Below are 27,803 nucleotides of genomic sequence, written 5' to 3'. Positions count from 1 at the left end.
CAAAGAAAAGGCTATTTAAACAGCAATTTGTTTACGAAGCGTGACTTATCGTCCAACGTTTTATTATTTATCGGAATGGTTTGAACTTGAATGCTTGAATCACCGACCCTACAAAAACGACCTATTAAACGAAATAATATTAAACAACCATGCTATTAAGTATAGAATTTACCTAAGTAATTACCTAACTTTTTATAATGTTGACAAGTGTAAATTAAAAATTTATAACACCCCCGACAAGTGAAGGTTACATAACTAGAAAAGAGCTGATAACTTTCAAACGGCTGAACCGATTTTCTTGGATTATAGCTAAGTACACTCTCGATCAAGCCACCTTTCAAACAAAAAAAAAACTAAATTAAAATCGGTTTATTAGTTTAGGAGCTACGATGCCACAGACAGATACACAGATATACAGATGCACACGTCAAACTTATAACACCCCTCTTTTTGGGTCGGGGGTTAAAAAAGAAAATATTTTTTTGAAAAGAAATATATTATTATATTACCATATCCATAACTTAAGAGTGAATGCTGAAGGTGGATGCGACGGATCTGCCCGCGAAAAAATTTAATTTGGTTTTTCGCAATTTGTAAACTAATACGACAAAGTAGGTTTATGAATTGAATGAAAAGATGAGTATTGAATATTTGCATGCTATGTAGTAGAATATGTAGTTATAATATTATATAGAACACCTAGAAGCACGAACGACCTCCTGCCCGCTGGACCGATGACCTGAAGAAGGTGGCGGGGAACGGGTGGATGAGGAAGGCGGAGGACCGTGTTTGGTGGCGCGCTCTTGGAAAGGCCTATGTCCAGCAGTGGACGCATACAGGCTGATGGATAGATGGATGGATAGAACACCTTTGTACTCAACTCACATTCAGCAAATAAATTTTCATTTCATTTTCATGTCATTTCATTTCATTTCAATGGCGAAGAATCTTACCGTTTTCTGTATTTGTATATAATGAGCACGATGAACGCATTTCCAATGAACAGCGCCGCTATCAGTAGCGACGGGATGACGATGTCTGAAACAAAACAATACGTTACTAACTAATCCAAATGTAATCTCAATATTATATGCAAAGGTGATTGACTGACTGATCTATCTGGTTATTCCACTAATCCCCATTGGCAATCGCCGTCATTGGGGGTTTGTGAACTTTTCTTCCACAAATCCCCATTTACGAGCTCTATACATAGAGAGTCCATGGGGGTTTGTGGAAGAAAATGGAGAGTTGTGAACTTCTCAGCACACAGCTCAAACTACTGGACGGATTGGACTAAAATTTCGCATGCAGATAGCTAATATGACGAAGATATCCGCTAAGATGCATTGAATTTTTGAAAATTCAACCTCGGGGGTAAAATAGGGTTTGAAATTAGTATTCAGACGTTCCACATCCCAGCAGTTTAAATTTTTGAATTAGGAACGAGAGAGCTAATCGCTTCGGATACGTAAAACCACAAAATAAGAAATGTAAAAAATCAAGTTCCAAGAGAAGAAAATAATAGAGAATCCACTTAGCAAAGTGACATGAAAATAGCTCAAAATAAAGCCATTTATGTACCTCGGTATTAATACGAAATGTTTCCAAAGAACTCAAAATAATATCCTCCAAGCAATTCAACAAACACCTGCGTCCTTAACGCTTGAGTTCCTACCTACTGTTGTAAATTGCTAACCGCGCTCAAATCTAGCGAGTTCCGCCTCAGCGGATGTCGGGCTTAACTTTGTTTCCAAATTAGACGAAAGGAAATATACGAGGGGGATTACTCACCAACTCATCAACATAACGCCTAAAATAATGTGGCTATATTGTAATGTAAATATTATGGCTTACTTCACCATTGCAGAGCGAATTTGCAAAAGACAACTTAACTAATTTGTCGTTATTCGAAAGTTTGATCAGTATTCATAGATATCATATTATTATAACAAGCTCTGTTCTTCTGTTGGTCTCTCACTCAGCATGAAGACAAAGACTAAAGGCATGGCAACTTAATAATAACAGAGTTGCATAGTGTAAATACAGTGGCAGTGATGGAGGGAGGGCTGCTGGGGTTCAACCTGGATACGAACCTCTAACTTTTCGGAGCTATGTGAGTTTTAAGCAAATACGAGTAGGTACCTAAGGAAACCGGCATGCCTGAGAGTCCTTCACAACGTTCTCAAAGGTGTGAGAAATCTGCCAATCTGCATTTGGCCATCGTTGTGAACTCTGTGAACTATGCGTCACAGGCAGATGTGTAGATGCAGGCTACAACGTATTATGTATTATCAGCATAGTGTGAACAAAAATCACGTTCACACTTCACACACTTCAGTTCACACTTCACAGGGGATCACAGTGAGCCTGACAGTCGGTGGCTGACAGGTGCTTACGGGATGTAAAGAAATTATACCTACTGATAAATGCTGAAAACTGGGTTTTTATTCTATGGCTGAAAATAATTTTATTATTGATGGATAGTTACTAATTTATATTATACCATTTGACATTTTTATATTCCATTCATTTTTATTTCCATTCTGTGTCAATATATGAAGTTTTGACATTTATTTCTTTCTTTTTTTATGACTAGATAAGTCTGAGATAAGTATTGTTGTGTTTAATTTGCCTGATCGCCACCAGCTAAGTAGTAATGTGCGGTTTTAATTAATCGAAATGTAGATTAAGCTTGATTTGTACATCCTTGTATGGTATTGTAGAGTGTGACATGTACCCTAATGTAACTTAAATGTAATGTAACTTTTTATAATGACATTCATACAATAAATAATAAATGAATAAATTTAAAGTCTAAGAAGTCTAAATCGTTATTTTTGTAACTACTCTGTGGTCCTGGCAACGTCTTGGTTTCAACAGGATCTCTTTAACATTCTAATTCTAAAATATCTATTTTGGTCAAATTACGAACGATCCCTTTGAAGACTTAATTCGTAAAGTTGCGTACAATTCTCAGGACTGCTATTAAGGATTCCAACTCTCATTCCTACTTCGTAATTTACATAAATACCTTCTGTTTCGGAGATCCAACTAACGTTTAATGGACTGTTAAATTATTCGTGATACTTTATAAAGACTTTCAAAGGGTATTTTATATCAGATGTTATTATACTATTATTATTCAAAATTACGCCTAATTGCGGATTTCCCCTTTTACATTTTAAGTACCACTACTTAGAGATTTTATAGATCAGTAATGAAGCTCTAATTTTTGTTTTATAACCTCTTTTCTAAACGGGTGCTGAGTTACAAGTCGAGAATGAATTCATTTTTAATCACATATCAAAAATTGCAGAACCGGCAGGATTCGAGCCTGTGTCTTCTGGGTTCGCGCCCGACGCTCTGTCTGATAGTTTTCCGATATTATTTGCCTTCTACCACCTTCTACACTCAGGAAACAAGTAAAACGCACCCCGACAATTTCTGTGGTTGGTTTTGATTACACATATCCTACAAAACTTTCAAAAAAGAAAAGAGCAACCGCCGAGTTTCTTGCTGGTTCTTCTCGGTAGGAACAGCATTCCGAACCAGTGGTAGATTATTTTGACGATTCAAAAGCACTTGTAAAAGTTTAATTGAATAAAAATAATTTGAATTTGAATTTGAACGCAATACACGCAATATTTATTTTTCTAGGTCTCTTAGTAAAAAATAGATTTCGTAAATTGTGATCGGTATCTGATGCTTATGTGTGCAGATTTAAAAAAACTCAATATTATTAATGTACCTACCCAAGGAAGTTTGCCATTGTTCTTTACCTACTCGTTATAATATTATTACCAATATTTTAATACAATTCAAATTACTTGAGATATGTTACAACTTTCTCTCATTCTAAAATTTTATCACTTCTGAAATTTTATACGAATCACTAATGAAACTCTAATTTTGTACTGAGAGTTATAATGGCCATTGTTTTGACCTCTTTTCTAAATGGGTGCTAAGTGCTAGCACTTGCTCTTAATTTTCTCTTACTTACCCTTGTTAGCCCTTTTTAGGTTTCAGTAACGTAGTCAAAAGTTGCCTTATACATATTTTTTGCATATCAATCCGTCCTTCTGTCTGTACGTATTATGTAGTAGGTTTGAGTTACGAGTTGTCAGAATAACAGCTCATTCACACAGGCTGCGTAAGCGTTGCGTAAGCGTAGACGTAGCGCGTACCATTGCGTTGTAATGTATGGAACTGTATGAAACATGGCATATCGCTTGCGTGGCGTGAACGTTCACGTAGACGTAATGCGTGCAGTTACGTCTACGGATTCACGCGCCTCACTACGCACGTGTCACGTATACGTGCTGCATACGCAATTGGTGTTAATCGGCCTTAACTCACATAGAGACCTATCAATGACTAACGTTCTTTCTATTTAGTCGAGTACTTAGTGATAATAACTGACTCACCAACTATCATGTTAGCCTCGTTGTGCGGCAGTTTCGTGTCCCCGGCGACCTTTGAAGCCGCCTCCTCTGTAACAAAAACTTAGTTTTACATCCCTTCCATTCTGTTCCGAACAGTTCGCAACTCAGTTACAGTTTGTGATAAGCTGATTTCCACTTCCGTGGTTTTACTCGTAACTTCAGTTAATCGAGAGCTAAAAGGTAGCCGACTGCACTCAGCAGCCAAGCAACGAGTAGCCGCGACACTACTGGTTTCATAATATGGGTACCACCCAGTATTTCTAATATCGCTTGATAGAGAAACATTTAAAAGAGATGGGCCTGATAGCCTAGGAACCTGTCCCTAATCGGAGGTCGGATTCTATCCCGAGTGCATGGGTAAAGACCTCGAGAGTGACATAGGCTAGCATAGGCTACTTTTTACACCAGAAAATCAAATGTTACCACGGGATTTTTGAAAACCTAAATCGACGCAGCCGAAGTCGCGGACATCGGTTCAGATTTCACAAAATTATGGAATATCACCGGTCAACGCCAACAAAATGCCTCACAGAGCCTCCTTTATTTTAGGTCTTGTAAATATAAATAACAAATTCGAGTAATAAGAAATTTACTATCCGCTCCCGCGGGTTGACCGAGGCAATTTGGCTCAGCACGCGCCGGGGAATTAAACGAAAATATATAATCAATCTCTACTTCGCGAAAGCGAAGAAACCACAATTATTTTTTTCTTATAATGGAAAATCTTAAAAAAACTATCTTGACTGCGGTTGCTCAATTACTTATTTACTAGTTTATACCCGCGACTTCGTCCGCGTGGACTATACTTACGGACAAACTCCTATATTACCCAATTACTCAGCTGTTGAATTTTTAAAAATCCTTAGTAGATGTTACGTCATGTAGCTATCTGCCTTGCATGCCAAACAACCCGATCCATCTAACAGTTTGAGCTATGCATTGATAGCAATAGAATTACTAGAATTTGATATCAGTCAGCCGGTCAGCCGGTCAGAAACCTTTTATTCTCATATATTTAGATATATCTACATGGCTTATTGTTGTAAGTTTCCAAAAGAACAACCGCTATGTTTCTTGCTCGTTCTTCTTGGTAGGAAGAGCATTGCGAACCAGTAGTACATTCACTTAACGAGAGACGACTTATTAGTCATCAGTTATCAGTGTCACACAAATAGATGATACGTGCAACAAGTATAACAACATAGTTTTATTATTCGGGAAAGCAATTTTCGTGTAATTTAAAGGGGTCCATGGCATAGTTCTGACGTTTTTAAGGTTATAATGTACGCATCCCACGGGGCCTCATAAGTCAAGTTCACTGGGCTGGATCGATTTTATGGCTCCGTGAGCATGGCATCTATTACCTTTTATGCCTTTGGAGGGTATAAATCTATTAGTGCTTTGAAATAAGTACCTATATAACGTGTAGTTGGGGTATCTTAGATACTATCTACATATTAATTTATCAATAACACGTTATCTTCATTTCACTACACCTGGTGTCTACACTCTAAAGTAGAACGCGTTAACCTGGAATAGGTCATTGAGTAAACCCTTACATGGAGAAAGGATCTAGTGACCTTCTCTAGGTAAACGGCGTTTGGGTCCCATTTTATTCCTTATCTTTTTTTTACTGGAACTCATCTTAATCGAAGACGTTATGGCCACAGACTAATAGTAGAGATTTCCAGCTTTGGTAACTAATCTAGGCTATCCAGCAGGAAACTAAAACTCAGCTAAATTGCCGTGGCACCCATCAATAAAGCTTGGTATTTGAGGACACTGACACTCGACACAAATGTCGAACTAATTTCGATAACACGATAAGTAATTTGGTGCCATCGTTGTCGCAAACTACGCCTAAGTAGTTATGAAGGGAAAGGAGGAAGAAGAGAAAAGGCCTCACCTTATTTTCAGTTGCAGAAGCACATAAACTCAAATTCAAATTCAAAATATTTTTATTCAATTAGACTTTTACAAGTATGTACTTTTGAATTGTCAAGAGCATCTACCACTACCAAATATTTAATTTACTATGCCCAACCGCACTTGGCCAGCCTGGTGGATTATGGCCTAGCCCTTCTTATTCTGAGAGGAGACCCGTTCTCAGTATTGGCCGGTTATGGATCGAGATGATGACAATGATTCGTTCGCTAAATTAATACATCATAATAGGGCAAGGTCACTACTCACTTCATGATTTTCACCCCAAATTATTAAAGTGACCCTCGTGAGACCAACTTCCACCCTTGGCAAATTAACTCGCATCCCTTTTATAATCAAATCCAAAAGCTTTGTCCCTTTTGTTGCAATATTAAGTTATGTGACTTAGTCAACTTCTAGTAAAGTCCGTGAACTTAGGTAGTTACATAATTTTAGGGTACGATACGTAATTTATTAATCGAAGATTGAATTTCACGATCGGTTCTTGACCAGTATTAAGAATCTTTTACTCTAAGCAAAAGTAGAGTTTCGTGGATTACGATCAAGGGATATATGTCTCTCCTGCCGTTTTAGCTTTATAAAGCTGAAATCTATGTCGCCTCAAACGAAGTTAAAACGAGACAAAGTTATGTTTCGGCTATAAATCTGTCTCCTGCATTAGTAAAGTACTTACCTACACTACCTACGTTTTATAGATCTAAGCCTAAGTCAAGTCAGAAGAAAATATAGTTACGTTCTATATCAAAATCTCAGCCAGCGTTCCCGATTTTGGTGGAACGCGGATGTCCCGATTTTTAGCCAAATATTAAATGACTCGAGACAGCGTCACTCGCAAGAATCCCGCTTTTATACTAAAAAGGTTTCAAAATCCTGCTCTAGCCGAAAAAACCAGGTAATGCATACTCAGCAAAACAAACACTTCTATGACTCAGTAATGTCAGTTCCCGTAAAATGGCCTTGCCAAACCACACACCCTAACATGGCTTTTCCCATAAAATATTAAAGTACCTACCTCCGAGTTAAGTGTATAGGGAGACTGAGTCCTTTACAAATAAACTTGCATCTCTTATCCCTTTTTATAATTAAATCATAAGCCGTCCCTTTTGTAACGGATGAACTTACAAAGTTCTATAACTCTACGCGTTACATAAGTTTGTGTAATTTACAGAAGATTCACAGAGAACTTGTTTCTTATGACCGTGTCAAACTTGGTTTCCAAGTTAGTTTATTAGGGTTTAGACATTGTAACAATATGTTCATGGTACGAGTAAAGAGATTTTTATGATACTCGTCTTCATCGTTGCCAACCGATAGACGCCCACAGCTGGAGAGTTCCTTGTAAGAACTTCCACACGCTACGGTCTTGTGGTGCCTGAATCCAAGGACGGCCTGAGCTGAATAATGATTTCGGCCAAAAGATATAATATTTAATACTAGAGGATGCCCGCAGCTTCGCCCGCCTGGATTTCGGTTTTTTAAATCACGCAGGAACTCTTTGATTTTCCGGGATAAAAAGTAGCCTATGTCCTTCCCCGGGATGTAGCCCATGTCGGTATCTGTGTATCTGTGTGTCTGTGTATCTGTGTATCTGTGTATCTGTGTATCTGTGTATCTGTGTATCTGTGTATCTGTCTGTGGCATCGTAGCGCCTAAACGAATGAACCGATTTTAATTTAGTTTTTTTTTGTTTGAAAGGTGGCTTGATCGAGAGTGTTCTTAGCTATAATCCAAAAAAATTGGTTCAGCCGTTTAAAAGTTATCAGCTATTTTCTAGTTTTCTTGTGGAAAAGAAGGTTAGATAACCCTTAGGTTCATAATATTCAAGTGTCAATTGACAAATGTCAAGCTGTCAAGATGGACGTTGCCTAGATATACATAATTATTTATTTGAAAATGATTTGTCGGGGGTGTTGAAAATTTTTAATTTACACTTGTACATTATATTATAATATCCTCTTTGTGACACTAATTTGCTCTAAAAATAAAATTATTCAAAGGCCTACTGAAACTAAGTATGATAATATTATTATCATCTATGAAAATAATTGACTATCCATATTAAGTTCTAGTGACAAAACCCCAGTTTACTTGAAAAGTTAATCGTGTTTCCTTACAACAATAATTTTACTGTTGTTTTACCGTTATAATTGCAAATTGCTGTTCTTGTTTAATCTGGGCGGTTAACCAAGTTTTGTTATTCTGTATTTAACTTTCGAGGTTTGAATAATAAAGCAATGTTGATGAATAATAAATCTAAGTTTACTATAGAATTTGGTTTTATTGCTACATTAACATTTTTTAGAGTTGCGTACCAAAATGGTAAAAATGGAACCCCTTAGGGTGCGACTTTATCCGTCCGTCTGTCAGTCTGTCACAGTCTTCAGTTCAGTAACAGTATCTACTTTCTTGATTTTTCGGGATAAAAAATAGCTTATGTCACTCTCCAGCTTTTGAACCATACCCGTCAAAAAATCACATCAATTTACTGCCCTGTTGCGATGTGATTGAAGAATAAACTAACAAACAAACTCTTGCATTTATAATATTATGGGTACGTATAGTGATATTCAAAATTTACATTAACAATAATCTCAAATGGCAGGTAGTGGAAAAATAACCCTCTATAAACCGTGCATTTTAGGGTTCCTTACCTCAAAATGGGGTTCCGTACGTCAAAAGGAAAAGCGGAACCCTTATAAAATCACTTTGTTGTCTGTCTGTCTGTCTGTCTGTCCGTCGTGTCTATCAAGAAACCTATAGGGTACTTCCCGTTGACCTAGAATCATAAAATTTGGTAGGTAGGTAGGTCTTATAGAACAAGTACAGGAATAAATCTGAAAACCGCGAATTTGTGGTAACATCATTTAAAAAAATTAAAATTTCAATTTTCAAAGTAAGATACCAATTGTGGGGCTTAACCTGTACATTCTAAACCAGATTTTTATTTATTTTTATGCATAAAAGTTTTAGATTTATCGTGCAAAATGTTGGAAGAAATACCCGAGTACGGAACCCTCAGTGCGCGAGTCTGACTCGCACTTGGCCGGTTTTTTTACCATCACGTTACCATACAGCAACGTCATCAGTCAAAGAAGGATCACGATCGCATCGATTGCATATCCAAGTGATCAAAGTTCGTTATGACAGGCTTCAAAAGCATCAAAGGAAAATAAAAATCTTTTGAACATGTGCGCGTAATGCAGAGTTACTCGTCTGGAAATTGAACGGCTCCGTAAAAAGGAAGCTCAGACTAATTATAGTTAGCTTTCACAGCTCTGCAACAGCTTGCAAGTGATGTTCACTGAGCAATGATACGACGCACTGTTATTTATTTATTTACCTACCTATACACCTTTATTGCTTAGTACTGTGACAACAAAGAATAAAAAACAGGCGGATATACTTAAAAACAAAGGGCGTCCTAATAGTGATACTAATACATTATTAATTCTACGTAAAGAAGCGACACTCACTCCGCTCGTCAATTTGTCGTCGTCCGCAACGTTTTTAATTAACCGACTTCCAAAAAAGGAGGAGGTTCTCAATTCGTCAGGATCGTTTTTTTTTTTTTTATGTATGTTCCCCGATTACTCAAAGACCCCTGGACCGATTTGGAAAATTTTTTTTTGTTTGAAAGGGTATACTGTGCAGGTGGTCCCATATAAATTTGGTGAAGATCTGATGAATATCTTCGGAGATGGAGAACAGAACTCCTCAATGGATAAGAGCAAATTGCTCGCGATCACTGTAATAGCTTAGTAAACAGTAGGGTTTTAACTGGGCATAGCATATTATAGTACAGTGGGGCCACTAAAAGTTGTGAAATAAAAAATTTTCAAAAGAAAAATAAAACCGACTTCAAAAACCAAAAACACTAAAAAGTAGAAAATAATTTTTGTTTAGCTACACATGTAATGTACCTAGGTATGAAGTCGGGCGAGCTTCACTCTTGGATTTCTAATTTTGTTTTAATATGCTCGCTCGACTTCATACCTAGGTACATTACATGTGTAGCTAAACAAAAATTATTTTCTACTTTTTAGTGTTTTTGGTTTTTGAAGTCGGTTTTTTTTTATTTTTATTCAGATACAAGTTAGCCCTTGACTGCAATCTCACTTGGTAGTCAGTAATAATGCAGTCTAAGATTGAAGCGGGCTAACCTCGAAAGAATATGGCAGTATTTAATAATACCCCTTTGGTTTCTACACGGAACCGGAACGTTAAATCGCTTGGCGGCACGGCTTTGCCGGTAGGCCGGTTAACTAGCCACGGCCAAAGCTTCCCACCAGCCCCTGCCGGGAATCGAACCCGGGACCTCCCATTAGTAAGACTACAGCGCCTACCTTGCGTCAGGGAGGTCGTCAAATATGATTTATCTATCAAAAATAAAAAACCGGCCAAGTGCGAGTCAGACTCGCGCACCGAGGGTTCCGTACTCGGCTATTTTGTCCGACATTTTGCAAGATATATCAAAAACTATCGTGCATAAAAATAAATAAAAATCTGTTTTAGAATAATGATACCCCACTTGGTATAGTTATCTTACATTGAAAATTGAAACACGTTTTAATTTTTTTTTAATGATGTTACCACAAATTCGGGGTTCGGGGTTTCGGGGTTTCGGGATTTGGCAGACCTACCTGCCAAATTTCATTATTCTAGGTCAACGGGAAGTATCCTATAGGTTTCTTGACAGACACGACGGAAAGACGGACAGACAGACAGACAGACAACGAAGTGATCCTATAAGGGTTCCCGTTTTTCCTTTTGAGGGACGGAATCCTAAAAAAGGGAAATACACGACGTATTTTTTAACTGAGAGTCAAGTGTTCACAGCTTTGCCAATGCGACAGGTTCAAAGACACGCCGCGCGGCGTGACACTTGTTACAAGTGGCGTGACAGTTCTAATTAATGCAAGTAGGCGTGCTTGCGCTAATTGCGAGTGTCACGCCGAGTGGACACAATATTACACGATTTTTCGTTAACAGGGTTTAGTGTAAAATAAACCGTTGGGAATATCTTTATACCGCTATAAAAATAACAAAAAAAAATTCTAATGAAAAAAAGTGTTATTTCTAGTACGAACGGTACGGAACCCTTTGTGTGCGAGTACGACTCGCACTTTTTTTAGGTCATGTTCGTACCCTCGTATGACGTACTATGTTCAGTCTTATTTTCGTCTTTTTCAGACAGCTTAATTGGACTGTTTTGTCATTTGATCATAACATTTTAGGGCCTTGTTCGTAGGATTTGCCAAATTATTATACTCGTAATTGATAGTAATTATTTTGAATAAAAGGTATATTATTAGATACAAGATTTTTTTGACGTAAGTACCTATGTTTTAAACTAGCGAATTAGGAACTATCTTGTAAGGCTAGATGTACCTAAGTGTTGAAAATAAAAAATGAAAAATAATATCAACTGACAATACTGATAACAGCAAGACATTAAAACTTAACAATTAATACATTAACAAAGTGAACTTTTCGAGCCGCTAAGAAAGTAGGTAGTTAGGTAAGTCTGTTTCATTAAAGTCTACGAAGTTTAATCTCTTATCGGGCTCATTTCAGTGAAACTACTTATAAACTTTTTACTCTATAGATAAAAGTTTAATAGCGGATTTTGTTCGGAACCAGTCTTAATTGAATTTTTAATTACTTATATAAGTAACGATACCATCATTAAGAATTTATAAGATACAAAAGAAAAACTTATTAGGGTTCCGTACGTCAGAAGGAAAAACGGAACCCTTACTCACTTTGTTGTCTGTCTGTCTGTCGTGTCTGCCAAAAAACCTATAGGATACTTCCCGTTGATCTAGAATCATGAAATTTGTCATGCACGTAGGTCTTATAGCACACAATAATATAAGGAGAAAAATCTGAAAACCGTGAATTGTGGTTACATCACAAAGAAAATTAAAATGTGGTCATAAAAAATAATTTGTATTTTGTTTTTCAAAGTAAGATAACTATACCAAGAAGGGAATCATATGAAAGGGCTTTACCTGTACATTCTAAAACAGATTTTTATTTATTTTTATGCATATTAGTTTTTGATTTATCATGCAGAATGTCGGAAAAAATACCCGAGTACGGAACCGTCGGTGCGCGAGTCCGACTCGCACTTGGCCGGTTTTTATTATAAGATAGGTTTGCGCTTGACTATAATTTATCATGTCTGAGAAACAGAGATGGTGAGATCTAGGTTGGGACGCGCTTGGCTGTTTAATTATATTTAATTAATTAAATAAGTACTCGTATATGGGTGGTAGGTACCTGGTACATACTACATAGGTATATTAAAATAATAATATCGAAATCATAGGCGTAACGAATTCGTTGTCTGGGTGCCGTAGAGTAGGTATTGTTAAGAGGGCTCTCTCCGTCACTCGTTTCATACAATCGTAGTTCCAATTTCATTTGAATATTAAGCAACCAAAGTCCATGAAAATTTGCAGACATATTCTAGAAACTAATATCTATGTCTGTGGTTTTCCAGATTTCTGTTAAAATATTCGGTTTCAAAGTTACGCGGTCTTAAAAATTTTCATACAAATCTTTGAGCCCCTGTAATTTTAAAACTACATATTTTTAGAAAAATCTAAAACACCACAGACACAGATATTAGTTTCTAGAATGTCTGCAAAATTTCATGAACTTTGGTTGCTTAATATTCAAATGAAATTGGAACTACGATTGTATGAAACGAGTGACGGAGAGAGCCCTGTTAATTAGGTCCGCTCCGTATGCCCTATTGCGAATGACGAATGCCCTATTTATAGCAGTTATTAAATATTATTACGTGTAGACTCGTAAAGTACTTACATTATAACTACGCTATTATCAAAAATCGACAACAACAACAACAGAAACAACATTATCAACAGGAAACTGTGGGTGTAAATTCTACACACTACTTAATTAGGGTTGCCACACGTTTAGGTTTTTTCGGATTTGTCCCCGTTCGGAGGACGTCTGGGAAGAGTATGAAGAATGGACTATGGAATATAAGTACAGAGTGAGAATACATGTCACACAGAGAGGTTCGACGCAGCCATCTATGATCTAGGCATTAAATGCTGGACAGAGGAGTGATCCGAACTGGCCTACGTAGTTGGGGCTCTATATTAAAGGGTCGTCGTGGTCGGCATTTACCACGAGATCAAAGTCGTCCGACTAAATATGTGTCTCTCTTTATACTGTGGCACGAGCACGCATGAGTATGGAGTTTAACATATTATCTACTGTCCAGATTTTTTTTCGCGCGCTATCCATCGCGGCGCATTTGTATAAATACATAGGTAACGCACTTTGTTTAATTTTTGAATGATATTATATACTTAGATAGATATCATAAATAAATGGATAAGTAATATCGTACCTTATTTAATTTGTGAGATAAAAGGAATAGACGTCATGTGAGATGCGAAATCCAAGATTTTCGATTTTTTTTTAAAACAGATGGCTTTATTGGCAACCCTATACCTTATTAATTATTATAGAGATTCAAGATAGCTTCATGGCGATGTTTTTAAATAAAATTATTTTTAAGCGCCACTAGCGTTTATGTTCAGTTACCATACGGTTACAGATCTAGAGGTCTGTACCTATTTCTCGCCTTCATGACCGCTCTCAAAATAAATAAGAGCCTAAATGGCTCTAATAGACTACAGGCCCATGTTTAAAAATGGGTGGGTCATATGAACCACCAGGTGACGTATACAGGACGATATAAGAGCATAAAATAATAAGTTTCAGCACTATGCCGTCACTTGTAAGCTGTCCAACAGAGTGCTGGTGAGAATTGAAAAGTGCAGGTAGAGTGAGTACATTTTGGTCATATATTTTTGTACGGCATTTTTACCATCGATAGATCCATGAAAAATAATAAGAAAGCGCGCAGTGCCGTAAAAAAATGGTGCGCCACAAAGTCAGTAAATGTTTTGATTTTCTGACAATTTCCGGGGTAAATTTGGTCATTTGATTCTGTACGGCACTAGTTTCATACTGTTTCAATACAGCCTCTAATCCATTATTCCGCAACGCCGTACAAAAATCATGCGACAAGGGGAAAAAATTGAGGGTAGCAACCCCCTCTCTTTCCGTGGTCCGGGGGGTGATTTGAAACAACATAAAATTAATTTATTTTGAAAGTGTTTTATGCATAGATAATATTTTTTTACATGCCGTACATTTTCGTTGGTCCAAAGGTTTGTAGGGGATGTGGATATTATATACACACCCGTTCACTTCAGTTAGACGGCATAGTGATTTTATCATATTATCAATTGTTCTCTTCAAAAATATGTTAATGCCGTACAGTATCAGATGGCCATAAAGTACTACCCTTAAAATGGTAGCGTCATTTTCATCAGCCTAAAAGATATGGTCTGCATTAAAATGTACGGCATAATTTTTTCCTAATTTATTTATCTTAATACTATTTAAAACAAGGGAAAAGCGTAGAAAATTGCTATATTTTATTAATCTATGAATATTTAAACTTTTGCAATAATTTGAAAAATTTCAGTTTTTGTATTTATCTATAATTTTTTTTAGAACAGTTTCTTTTGAACGGCAATACTATATAACAATAGTATTTTACACTATCATGTTAAAAAAAAAGTTGCCGTACAGAGTCAAATGATTTTACAGCTTTAAAAATTAAGTATACCATGAAATTAAGATAATTATTGATACACATTCAAATGAACACTAATTTTTTTACGGCATTATTTTTAATAGTACTTTTGAGTGCTAGATAATGTTTTGGAACCAAAGCCGTACTTTCTCAAATCACCCCCCGGACCACGGAAAGAGAGGGGGTTGCTACCCTCAATTTTTTCCCCTTGTCGCATGATTTTTGTACGGCGTTGCGGAATAATGGATTAGAGGCTGTATTGAAACAGTATGAAACTAGTGCCGTACAGAATCAAATGACCAAATTTACCCCGGAAATTGTCAGAAAATCAAAACATTTACTGACTTTGTGGCGCACCATTTTTTTACGGCACTGCGCGCTTTCTTATTATTTTTCATGGATCTATCGATGGTAAAAATGCCGTACAAAAATATATGACCAAAATGTACTCACTCTACCTGCACTTTTCAATTCTCACCAGCACTCTGTTGGACAGCTTACAAGTGACGGTATAGTGCTGAAACTTATTATTTTATGCTCTTATATCGTCCTGTATACGTCACCTGGTGGTTCATATGACCCACCCATTTTTAAACATGGGCCTGTAGTCTATAACTGTAGATACCTACTTAAGTTTGTCAGTTCTGAAAAACGCTAAATTTTTTCCTGTTTACGAAACATGTGTGATTGATGAAGATTGCTAAAATTACTGAAGTACATTTATTAATATTTATGATCATTATTATAAGTAGGTATAGACATTATAGAGTACTCTATAGATGGTGATGAATAAGCTGATTAAAATTTAATTTAAAATTTGTACATTTACAAGGCTAGATAGAAACTAAACAAAAAGCAACCACAAAAAAAAATCAGTTTAGGTATTAATAACATCGATCTCACCTAATCAATAAAATTCCAAACACTCAACTATCACAAACCACAAAAAAACGTAAATAAAAGATAAATATTATCTGAAACTCACGTTTATACAAAAACACGTGGCTAGCTTTGACACGCGGGACAAAATCGGGACTATCGGGATCCAAACGACCGCTACCGAAGCCAAACACCGAATACTGTTTACGAAAGCGTGCCTGAAGTCGGAAACCGTAATAATCCTCTAATTCAACCAAAACTGAACTTTATTCCATTATCACAAGACTTAAAATACAATTGCAAGAAAGAAACCCCGTCATAATCTATAGCTTTAAACAAAATTAAACTTTATGTCTCAACAATAAGACTTACAATACAATTTTAAGCATGTGACAGTAATAATCACAATGAAACCGTAACGTATCAACGTAGTATGAAGCTGTTGCCTCGCTCGTAAGATATACGACACAAGTGTAAAAAGGAAAGAGAATTTCAATTGCGCATGTACGTTTTTTTTGTCACACGAACGAAAATAAAGTGAGATGACTTTGAAGTTTTTCATTATGAAAGAAACTTCAATAAAATTAAAATTTTAAAATAACTGTGAACTGCACAGTAGAAAAGTAGGTAGATACCTAGCAAACAATTGAAAAAATGTACACTACAAAATAAGGATGTATCTATTAGGAAATAGGTGCTGAAATATTTAGTTTAGTTCTACTAAATATTAACGATTTACAACTTTTCGTTTATTTTAGTAGGTAGGTACTAAAAACTGGAAAAAGCTCGGAAATATCTGAAAAAAGCTGACAAAATATAAAGTTTGTGTAGCAGCTTAGTTATAGGCCTGGATCCACATCATGAGGTTTAAAAATGGGACACGAAGTATTCCGTACCATCGTACAAAAAATAACACTTTAATTTTTTTTTAATTTTCATGGCAGCCATTTTCAAATTTTTATTATTAGTTGAATATACACATTCTAAGACAGCTCTATACCTATTACGGTTCATTAGATACAGCCCGCTGACAGACAGACGGACGGATGAACGGACAGCGGAGGCTTATGGTAATAGAGCCCGGATGGCAACCTTCGGGTTAGGAACCCCAAAAAGCTCGGAAAAATCTGAAAAAGCTCGGGGAAATGTGAAGTAGATAGGTACCTCCGTTCCGTGAAAGTTTGTATAGAATAACTAGAGAAGGGCTAGACCTGGACCCACATGATAGTTTTAAAAAGTAAATCTAGACATGCAAAGCCATTTGCGATCGGTGCTATAAAAAAATTGTCTCACCAATGCATGAAGGTAGAGTTTCATTCCACCTGTTATCGTCGTAGCACCATATAACTCGCGCCCTCTGCCGCGTGTCCTCAAAGACAAAGTTTACATTGCACATGAAGTGGGCGACGTTTTCGTTGCGGTATACCAAGTAGCCGTCAGATGGCGCTGACAAAGTCACACAACCTACGCCTGTTGAAAGAAAATTATTTTAAAAATAACTTAATTAAATACAGAACAGTGCTAATTTAACGTTTTTACTTTAAAAATTCCAATATTTTGCCTTGATACACATTACCGTTAGTGCTGTAAAAAATATTTGGCAGCACCAGATAATATTATGTGACGTACATAAAATCTCCTTGGGCAACCATTGTGAAGAGTTCTCGTAGTAGTACATAAAAATTCTAATAGATGGCGCAGTACCGTGAAAATGGTGAAAAGTTTCCCCCCGTTTCCGAATATCAAAATTATAAAACTGGTACAAATTACTCATTCATTTTACCATACTGATGCGAAAGTATGTGTTACATTTTCACGATCCTACCATTGGGTCAATCTTGAGGAAATTATTTTATCAACGGAACACAAATAGATAAGTACTTACTGCATTTTGGAGACGGACATAGGATACTTTTTATCCCGGAGAATAAAGGAGATACCAGGAGATTTTTAAAATCGAAACCCCCGCGTACCCAGTCGCATCAGCTAGGTGTTACAAAATTTCTACTCACTTTTATAGTGTAACAACACGCCTCTCTTCGGGAAGGCACCCTTGGAGTTGGCTTTGACGACAATTTCCACACTGTCCACAGTGGACGTGAGCTGGAGAGGCCAGAACACCTGCTGGCAAGTGGACAGGAGGACGCTGCCGTTCGAGTCCTCCACCGACACGAAGTCCGTACAGGAGTCTTCAAAGGGCCCAATACCTGCAAAGGTGGAAAAAATACAAATTAGGAGGACTTACTACAATAGGGTCTTGGAATGTAGTAATAAAATGATGTGATGTTTTGTATAGAAGTAGTTTATGGCTAGAATTCATTATTAAACAGAATGTTTAAATAAAAACCATGATTTTTCTTTATCTTTAACATAATAATTAATTATTATTAACATCATACCGTACGGAAGGCGATCAATGACGTCACAAGGCTATAAACGACAAATATTTTTCAATTTTTTACACAAAAATAGAGTAATTTCAGAGGGAAAATATTTTAGCAGCTTTTTAGTTATGTTAACAATTATAGGCTGAGATACTTTTCATAAAACCTAAGATATAGTCTAAGACCCTATTACTGGCTTTAACTAAAGCCTTTAGGTAGGCTCTACCTTTAGGCTAAAGGTTTGGTGCAAGTAAACTTACTCCTCAAGTCAACGTCCAACAAGGTCACCCGTATCCTCTGCTCGGGATGGACACGCAGCCTCCATCTGCACTCGTCTTCGACGTAGAAGTGCGGATACCCCGGCGTGCGGATGTACCCCTCGCTCTCTGGACCCTGCGCCGATATGGAGACCTCGCGGTTACAGTAATGGATCGATACTAAATCTGAAACAAAAAAATAATATGTATTATGTATAAGTAGAGCATAAGAGTCGATTGCACTGAGCATATTATTTTGGCACCACGAAAGAGGAACTCTGACCTTTGTACCGGTGCAGTGGGCGATTTATCGGTCTATTTGATGGTACGTCAGCGAGGATGTCTGTTCTGCTACGTGGTTGGTTCGTTAATCAAACTTTTGTTTCCCGCCCGACACAGACGGATACCTACTTCCCGTTTCAGCCAGACCTCTTTTTATTCGAAGTCAACCGTAATCAACGTTGACCCAAGTGGTAACTAGATGGGTGACCGATTTTGGAGATCTATCGATAAAGAGTACTCTCCCAAAAAAACTCCTGTCACGAGTCACGAGCCGCGACCCTCAGAAATGAGGAATACGATGCAGAGAGGGAGAGAACTATATATCTTCTTACTAGTATCATCATCATATTTAACCCATTCTCCGGCTCACTGAGAACGGGTCTCCTCTAAGAATAAAAAAGATTTAGGTCATACTCCGCCACACTGGCCCATTGCGGATTGGTAGACTTCACACACCTTTGAAAACATTATGGAGAACTTTCAGGCATGCAGGTTTCCTCACGATGTTTTCCTTCACCGTTAGAGCAAGTGATATTTAAATGTTTAAAACTGTGAACCCGGACTTGGGATCAAACCTTCGACCTACCGAATAAGAGGCCGATGTATTAACCACTAAGCTATCACGGCTTATACTAAATATAGTGAGGATAAAATAATAAAAAGAAAACATTAAAAAATAAACGGGCCATTGATGCGGTATCATAAAACCGGTGAACAGATAATAATCCGTCTAATTAATTAAAACAAGTAGGTACGATATAAGAGGTATAAAGAAAACCTACCTTTTCTATTCAGACTCTCTCCCTCTATTCTGTAAATGGGGAAAAAACGTGAAACAAGCTTTATCCGTACTTAATTACTTTCCCGTAGCTACGTCGGGCGACCTTGACCCCGCCCGGAGCTCTAGACGTAGACCGTCTACGAAGGTGATAGAGTGACCATGCAGTTTAAACTTTCAAAATATTTTCTTTTTAATGACCTTATATTATGATGGTATATATACGAGTAATAATGTCTGTATGTCCATAATCATATTATCATTATATCTGTATAATCCATATTTATTTTAAACTTGACAGATTTCCCATGCACGAACTGTCAAAATGTCAAATTATATCGGACTAGCTGATGCCCCCGACTTCATTCACGTGGATTTTATAGATTTTTAAAATACCTTCTTCTTCCTACCTACGTCTTCCTTTCTCGTATTACCGTGGATAGTTCTTTGAAGCACTGATTTGCACTTCACTTTATTTGATTTAGATAAGTTTATGTGGTTTTAATTTGGTTTATTTGCGGGTTTAATCAGCGGACTTTTTGACTGACAGGCGCGAGATAAGTAGGGAAAAGGAGCGTGTGTGGGTGAGTGTTTTGGATGTGTATAATAATAACTTTTACTATGCGGCGTGTACACAAACTATCGCCGCGATAGTATCGCCCTGTGGAGATTGGCTCATAGAATTTGTATAAATTTTGTCACAAGGCGATATATTGCCGTGGCAATATTGCCACGATTCTCTCGTCCGTGGAGATGGCGCCTTATGTAGTCTAGTATAATAAAAGTCCCACAACTTCACTTCTTTATTTATTACCTACTCACTGCAAACAAGTCTATTAACCACGAAGTTATAACTATTAATCTTGCTGCATAATGTCTACCGTGCGCGTTGCCAAGCCTCGCAAACTTGAACTTTTCACGACCTTAAGATTAAATGTCTAGGTTAGTTTCTAGAATAAGTTTATATTTTATTGGATAAGCTTGGAAATTTAAAGGCCTCTTTTGGCCAAAATAATTGGTACCTATATGTATAATATTAAAAAATTATTGTCCCGCAAAATAACTCAGTATAATGGACAACGCACGTATCTAAGTCTATTTTTGGATATTTCAAAGGTATATCTATCTAAACTATATACACACTACTTTATGGCACTTTTTAGGGTTCCGTATCTCAAAAAGAAAAAAGGAACCTTACAGGATCACTTTGTTGTCTGCCTGTCAAGACCCTTCAAGGTTATAGGGTAGGTACTTCTCGTTGACCTAGAATCATGAAATTTGGTAAGAAACGTCTTGCAGTACTTACAAGTAAAGGGAAACATCAAAGCGATTACAAACTCATATTTACAGTTGGGGAAAATTTAATTAAAATAATTACACGCATCCTTCCAAGGTACGGAACCCTCGGTGCGCAAGTTTGACTAGCACTTATCCGGTTTTTTTTTTTTTTTCAAATCCGTAGGTCTACTGATTTAGGCTTTTTCTCTAAACTAATGAGAACGAAATAAAGTAGTGGAACAAATCTGCTATAAATAATAAGGCGAAGGCCCCAATAAGGCCCCTTAATAACTTTTCCACATTATACTAATGTGGTTCGATAACCATCGGCCATGAAAATCAGCAGTAATATTGATATATGAGCTTATTATGCGATCACCCTACATTGTGATCGTGCTTATTATGGACCACGGGATATTATGTACCATGTAATATTATAGGCATATGATAGCAATCATACTTTATCTATATGCTCTTTCCCATGGAACTAATTTAGTAGGTACTAAAGAACATCAATATAGAATCTTATATTTCAAACAAATATCGTGTTCTACAATCTGGCAAAAATCCTCTCCAAAACAAATAATCGATTTCCATCCCAAATAAACTAACTGTGCCAAATAAATCGATACATCGCACGTGCTACAAAACGATAGACGTAATTTACAAAACTCTCGAATCCCGACGTTTCTTGGTAAACGTGTCACTATACCGACAAGAAGACATGTCCAGAATAGCAAGACCCATCAGTGTGGTGGATCTGTTTAATTTTTGTAAAAGAATAATGGGGAGGAAGGGGTCTCAGTGGGGTGGTTTACAGAAATGGCACGGATTTGCAAGGGGAGTCTGAATTGCCACTGCATCGTTTCGTTTATCGCGTGTAACCACAATTTGAAAGAAAAAAATTATAAGCCAACGAGAACATTGTGACTCTTTAGGGTTCCGTAATAAAATCTAAATAAATAAAAAACATTTGGACTCAAAAAACTGTTTCCAGAGGGTTTCTTTATGATGTACAAGTAAAAGCAAGGTAAAAGCCTGAATTTTTCGAAATTCTCACGGAGCACAGCCGCGAAATAACTAGGTAGTCGACCATGATAATATGTAGTTGTCCAAGTTGGAAATTGGAAAAAACACAAGTAGACAATTTTACTGAAAATACAACCTTGTTGTAACTGTTTGTCTAACTTATGCGTGATCTAGCACGTGCTCTTCCAGTTATTTAGTATAATTGTTAAGTATCATAATACGAGTATCTAAGTTACTCATAAGCGTTAGGCTGCTTTTCCACCAGAGATGTGCTATCCTACGTTCATATGGATGTGTGTGATTATCTACCAATCATGTTCATTGCTCCCCAATCCACATAGCTTAGCTTTGGTGGAAACGGATTCAACGAAGCTATATTTGTTATGTGGAAGGAGGCGTGCTGTCACAGATCACTTAACAAGCGTGCTGTGGATGGGAGCTACGGATGGGAGCTATTGATAGGAGCTAAGGATGGAAGCTCTTGATGGGAGCTACGGATTGGAGCTACAGAGTACAGATGCGCGAGTATTGTAGCTACTCGTATGTGCAGACGCCGTGCCCCGTGCTCTCCCTACCATTGCCAATGCATTTTTAGCTTGAGTCGCGCATCTACCTCGCACAAGCTACCTCACGGCAGCTCATCTTCATAGCACATCTCTGTAACACCGCTTAACATTAGTGAAAACGATCACATAGTTTCGCAGCTTAGCTTTGACTACCTCACAGAATAGCAGCATAGCACATCTCTGGTGGAAAAGCAGCTTTAAGCCAACCAGTGCGAAGTCAAGTCATGCCAACTGGTCATTTATATAAATATATTTCAGCGAACAAGACTACAGATGACTAAATACTTTGGCAGTAAATAGTCCTCGTTAGTCCGCACGTGTACAAAATTGCTCTCGTCTGGCACGTGGCATACTAACGCGCTGGCAATCCCTCGCGGGATAGCCGAAATCAAGTAAAAGAGGCGATTGTGGGAACAGAATGTTGATAGTTTACTTGATTCACCCTTTTAGATCCTATATTGTGGGAATACGAGTATAATCGTGAAAAGATTTACTTTTTAACCCCCGACCCAAAAAGAGGGGAGTTATAAGTTTCACGTGTGTATCTGTGTGTCTGTGTATCTGTGTATCTGTGTATCTGTCTGTGGCATCGTAGCGTCTAAACGAATGAACCGATTTTAATTTACTTTTTTTTGTTTGAAAGGTGGCTTGATCGAGAGTATTCTTAGTTATAATCCAAAAAAATTGGTTCAGCCGTTTAAGAGTTATCAGCTCTTTTCTAGTTTTCTTGTAGAAAAGAAGGTTAGATAACCGTTAGGTTCATAATATAATGTCAATTGACAAATGTCAAGCTGTCAAGATGGACGTTGCCTAGATACATAATTATTTATTTGAAAATGATGTTTTGGGAAACTCAAATACTTTGTCGGGGCGTCGGGGGTGTTATAAATTTTTAATTTACACTTGTCACTTGTTGACATCCTCCACATTTTTCTCATGGTTTTCGTCTGGTTATTTATTAGTAGCTAAACTTCGTCAGTGGGTAAAAATCCCGTGAGAACTTTTTAATTTTTGAGCTTTTTTTGAGATAAAAAATAGCCTGTCACTGTTCAAGACTAAGCGACACTTAACCATACAAAATATCACGTCGGTCCTTGCTCCGTTGCGACGTGATTGGAAGACAAGCTAACAATCAAACACACTTTCGCATATTTATAACAAAGGTAGTAATGGGATGGTTTTACCGCGCTTTAGGTTTGGGTCGACCACGCTGGCCAACTGCGGATTGGCACTTGGCAGACTTCACACACCTTTGAGAACATAATAGAGAAATGCAGGAATGTATTATGAATGCAGGTTTCCTCACGATGTTTTCCTTCACCGTTAAAGCAAGTGATATTATAACTGCTTAAAAACATCTTTTATCACACTAATATTATAAAGGCGAAAGTTTGTATGTGTGTGTGTGTGTGTGTGTGTGTATGTTTGTTACTCCTTCACGCAAAAACTACTCGACGGATTTGGCTGAAATTTGGAATGGAGATAGATACTATCCTGGATTAGCACATAGGCTACTTTTTATCCCGGGAAATCAAAGAGTTCCCACGGGATTTTTAAAAACCTAATTCCACGCGGACGAAGTCGCGGGCATCGGCTAGTAGTCTCATAAATTATTATCTCTTGGTTCTTTAAACTATGACGCTATGGACATAAACAATGTCTACTCCAAAAGTTCCCCTCTACCTCTTATAGATTTCTTATACTTTCTTCTTTAAAAAATATAGGATCTTGAAAAAGTAAGAGCCTTATAATTTTAGATAACTTTGTTTGTTCTTCAATACATCGACAAAATCATCTAAAAGATCGTCTTTAAAATTAAACTGGTAAATAAGTTTGAGCAAGCAATTTCACCTCTTGCTTTGAGAAAAATACTGGAATTTTATCTAAATACTTGGGGATTAGAGAGGTTCTTTAGCTTGTGTTTATCTTTTTAAAGAGGGTTTAAACGGATGCTGGACTAAGTAAAATTAATATATAAGTAATAGTATTCTGTTTTTTAGATATACCTACAACATTTTTTTTTTTTGAAAAAAATAACGTTTCTACGCTGCTTTGAAAACAGATCGATCATCTTTCCATACTTAATACTAATATAGTATGTTTGATATTTATACTTATAATAATAATGGTTCAGAAAATTGCATTGAATAACTGACAATAGCCCCTATAACATTTAACGCTTTAGCCAAATAGGGGCAACTATTATACATAAGAAAGGGCATAAAATAGGTGCTTTTACCCCAAAATCGATCTTTTACGCCTTTAGCACACCGACGCATCCAACCGCAGGAGCGAAACGTTTTTTCGATTGCATTTTACCTCTTAACTGGATCTTTCTGATAAGTAATGGTGTAGTTTAAAATACAAGCGCGCTAATGTTGAACGGGTTTAGGTTTTTTCTTATTCCACTACAAGTTAGCCTTTGACTTTGATCTCACCTGATGGTAAGTGATGATGCAGTCTAAGATTTTAGCGGGTTAACTTGGAAGGGATTTAGCAGTTTTTCTTATGCCCATACCCCTGGTAGTTGGATTTGACCCGTACCCCTAATCAGTTTCCATATGACATCGTACCAGAACGCTTAATTCCATGGTGACATATCTTTGTCGTTAAGTGAATATTTTCTCGCTCAAGAAACGTATAATCGATATAGGTAATATGATTCCGTGTCAATAAAAAGATATAGTTCATCGCTCTGCATTCGCCAGCGAGAACTCTCTCTCTACTAGTTTATCAAATGATCGCTGCGACAAGAGCTATCAAAGAAAATTTCGCTCAGCAACGTTCTTTTGGCGGTCAGAACACTCGCGCAGTTTGCGCAGTTAATAATTAATCTATAATGGGCGATTACTCTTCCATCGCACTCACGCTTTCGCTTATAGCCCAGCGACAAATAACTGCCCTAACCACTTACTCACCAGTCACCACTCCACTCCACCACTCTAGTTGCTCACCAACTCGTAGTTTGTTTTTAGCATAACTCGTTTTTCGCTAATCGCCGGCGGTCGGACGACTACCTCTATGCCATAGGCACATAGTAACGCGTGCGAATGTGTCGGTGTACTAAAGAGTTTATACGTGCGTGCGTTTTTGATAAGCGTGACGTCACAATGTCACACGTCACACATCTGCCCATGTATTGATGGGAATCAATTTCACGCCTCGTGCCGACATGTGTAATGTGTGAATGTTATTTATTTTAAACGAATGGGGTAGCTACTAGCTAGTTCTGTTATGGACATGTGGTATCTTCAATGCAATTACGTGATAGTGGGGTGCGATGGAGATCTTAATTGCAAGCAAAACTGTTTATTTAGCTACTAAAGCAACTCGAAGTAATATTAAGGATAGATCGTAAAATGATACAGTTCGCTTGATTAACTATCAATCTTGAACTCAACCATCAATCAAACATTTCAACCCGGTGTCGCCAGCTTATTATTTGAAAACAGTTTAGGCCACAGTTCGCCATACTGGTCAAGAACGGAATGGCAGACTTCACACGCCTTTGCGAACATCTAATAGTCGGGCAACTCTCAAGCAAATCAAATTTAATTGCTTATAAAGTAACTCCAAAAAGATTGTACCCCGGAATAGAAGGTCTTAACCACTACCTAGGCTATAATATGACCCATTTCGAACTAAGAACATATCGATTTATAAGTTATGCATTTAAAATGCATGTCGCATGCTGCATGTTGTACCGTACAGATTTGCCTTTTTCAGTGGATTATAGCAAATTAAGCGTTTAATTCCTTGTATCCACTGTTAGGGCCTAGGGCTCGTATAATGTACGTATGGAATAACAAGTAAAAATTAAAATTAACAAAATTCCATAAAATGTAGAACATGTTTGAGAATAAAATATTATAATGAAAAAAGGCTTCAAAAAAATTCAGTAATTTCAATAACAATTATAACAGACTTACTCGTACATACAAATAATTCAACCAAACCCTCTTCACATAGGTATAGATGATAAAACTATCCGTTGAATATCGTTCCATATTAATATATTTATGAAACTGTGAAGGCTTAAAAGGATTATGTTTATATCATGCTACATCCCGGCGCTCATAAAATATTCTGTTTTGTGAAGCCATTTTAACTGGATTTTAACGTTAAATTGGGTCAAATTACATGGCCCTGAATATAAAATTACTTAATTAAATGACTGAAAATTTTGCTGTAGATAATGATAATTAGGTACAGACTATGAGTATGTTTGTTGGCATATTTTTGTAAAAAATAGGCAAGTATAGTACGAAAACAATTTTATTATAGCAGCATTGGACCCTAGTGCTAATCAATTTATTTGTAACACCCCCGACAAGTGAAGGTTACAGAAACTAGAAAAGAGCTGATAATTTTCAAACGGCTGAACCGATTTTCTTGGATTAGAGCTATGAACAACACGATCAAGCTACCTTTCAAACAAAAAAACTAAATTAAAATCGGTTCATTAGTTTAGGAGCCGCAGACAGATACACAGATACACTCGTCAAACTTATAACCCCCCTTCTTTTTGGGTCGGGGGTTAGATTGAACCGTAATTGTCTTACAGAAAACGCACAAGCTAAACCGATGAATCTAGAAACTTGAAATTTTGCATATAGGTTTTACACCGACGAAATAAGCTTATTTTGAATTTGAATTCTACACGGCATCATACCGGAAAGCAAGAAATCGCTTGGCGGCACGGCTTTTGCCGGTAGGGTGGTAACTAGCTTCGGCCGAAACCTCGCGCCAGACCAGACCAGCGATTTAGAAACTATAAAATTTCAAACCACAGCCAGGAATCGAACCCGGGACCTCCCACTAATAAGACCACAGCGCTCACCACTGCGCCATGGAGGCAGTCGCATTATAAGGAGACTTACCATCAAAACAAGCGTATTTTATATAGACGACGCCTGGTGACCAGCTCATGGAGGGAAGGTAGTCCTCAGCCAGCACGAAGCTGCAGTGATTCACCCCCGTACATCTGTAATAGAGAGACTGACTAAACTCGACTGAAATCAAACAAGACAAAAGTTTTTAGCTTATAACCGATTCGCCCCGACTAGGCAGGTTAAGGCCCTTACTGAGAAACGCCTCATGGGTGTAATGGCAATCTTATTTGACCATGAATCATGGAGTTCCAGATACGAGATCCAGTTCGGGCAAAAAAAAAGTTATGTGCTGCTAACTTTCATTAGGAGCATAGATTGGGGGGTGCTACAACCCGTCGGAGAGCACATAAAGCCGCTGGTCCTGCGCCTGATCTCTCTCCGATCGTGTCCAATGGCAGTCCCACCGGCTAAAAGCCGATTCACAC

The 27,803-nt window shown here is 37.4% G+C and overlaps 1 protein-coding gene and 1 long non-coding RNA gene across 3 annotated transcripts in view; one reads left to right on the top strand and one right to left on the bottom strand.

Moving 5' to 3' along the window:
* LOC123879710 overlaps positions 1–27,803 on the bottom strand; it is a 93,684-nt gene that overhangs the window by 9,780 nt on the left and 56,101 nt on the right. For both annotated transcript variants that reach the window (XM_045927694.1, XM_045927640.1), the window contains exons 3-8: positions 27,367–27,470; positions 18,557–18,739; positions 17,925–18,119; positions 17,206–17,382; positions 4,425–4,490; positions 954–1,038 (exon numbers count right to left, since the gene is read on the bottom strand). In XM_045927694.1, coding sequence (XP_045783650.1) covers positions 954–1,038; positions 4,425–4,490; positions 17,206–17,382; positions 17,925–18,119; positions 18,557–18,739; positions 27,367–27,470 — 810 coding nt within the window. The remainder of the gene's footprint in view (positions 1–953; positions 1,039–4,424; positions 4,491–17,205; positions 17,383–17,924; positions 18,120–18,556; positions 18,740–27,366; positions 27,471–27,803) is intronic.
* LOC123879998 lies at positions 1,568–25,165 on the top strand. The gene is made up of 3 exons (XR_006799140.1): positions 1,568–1,577; positions 2,110–2,113; positions 25,101–25,165. It is a non-coding gene; the product is annotated as an uncharacterized LOC123879998 (long non-coding RNA).

The sequence above is a fragment of the Maniola jurtina genome, chromosome 1 (assembly GCF_905333055.1).
Source record: "Maniola jurtina chromosome 1, ilManJurt1.1, whole genome shotgun sequence".
Lineage (NCBI taxonomy): Eukaryota > Metazoa > Arthropoda > Insecta > Lepidoptera > Nymphalidae > Maniola > Maniola jurtina.
Note: the sequence above shows the minus strand (reverse complement) of the source record. Positions and strands in the feature narration are given on the sequence as shown.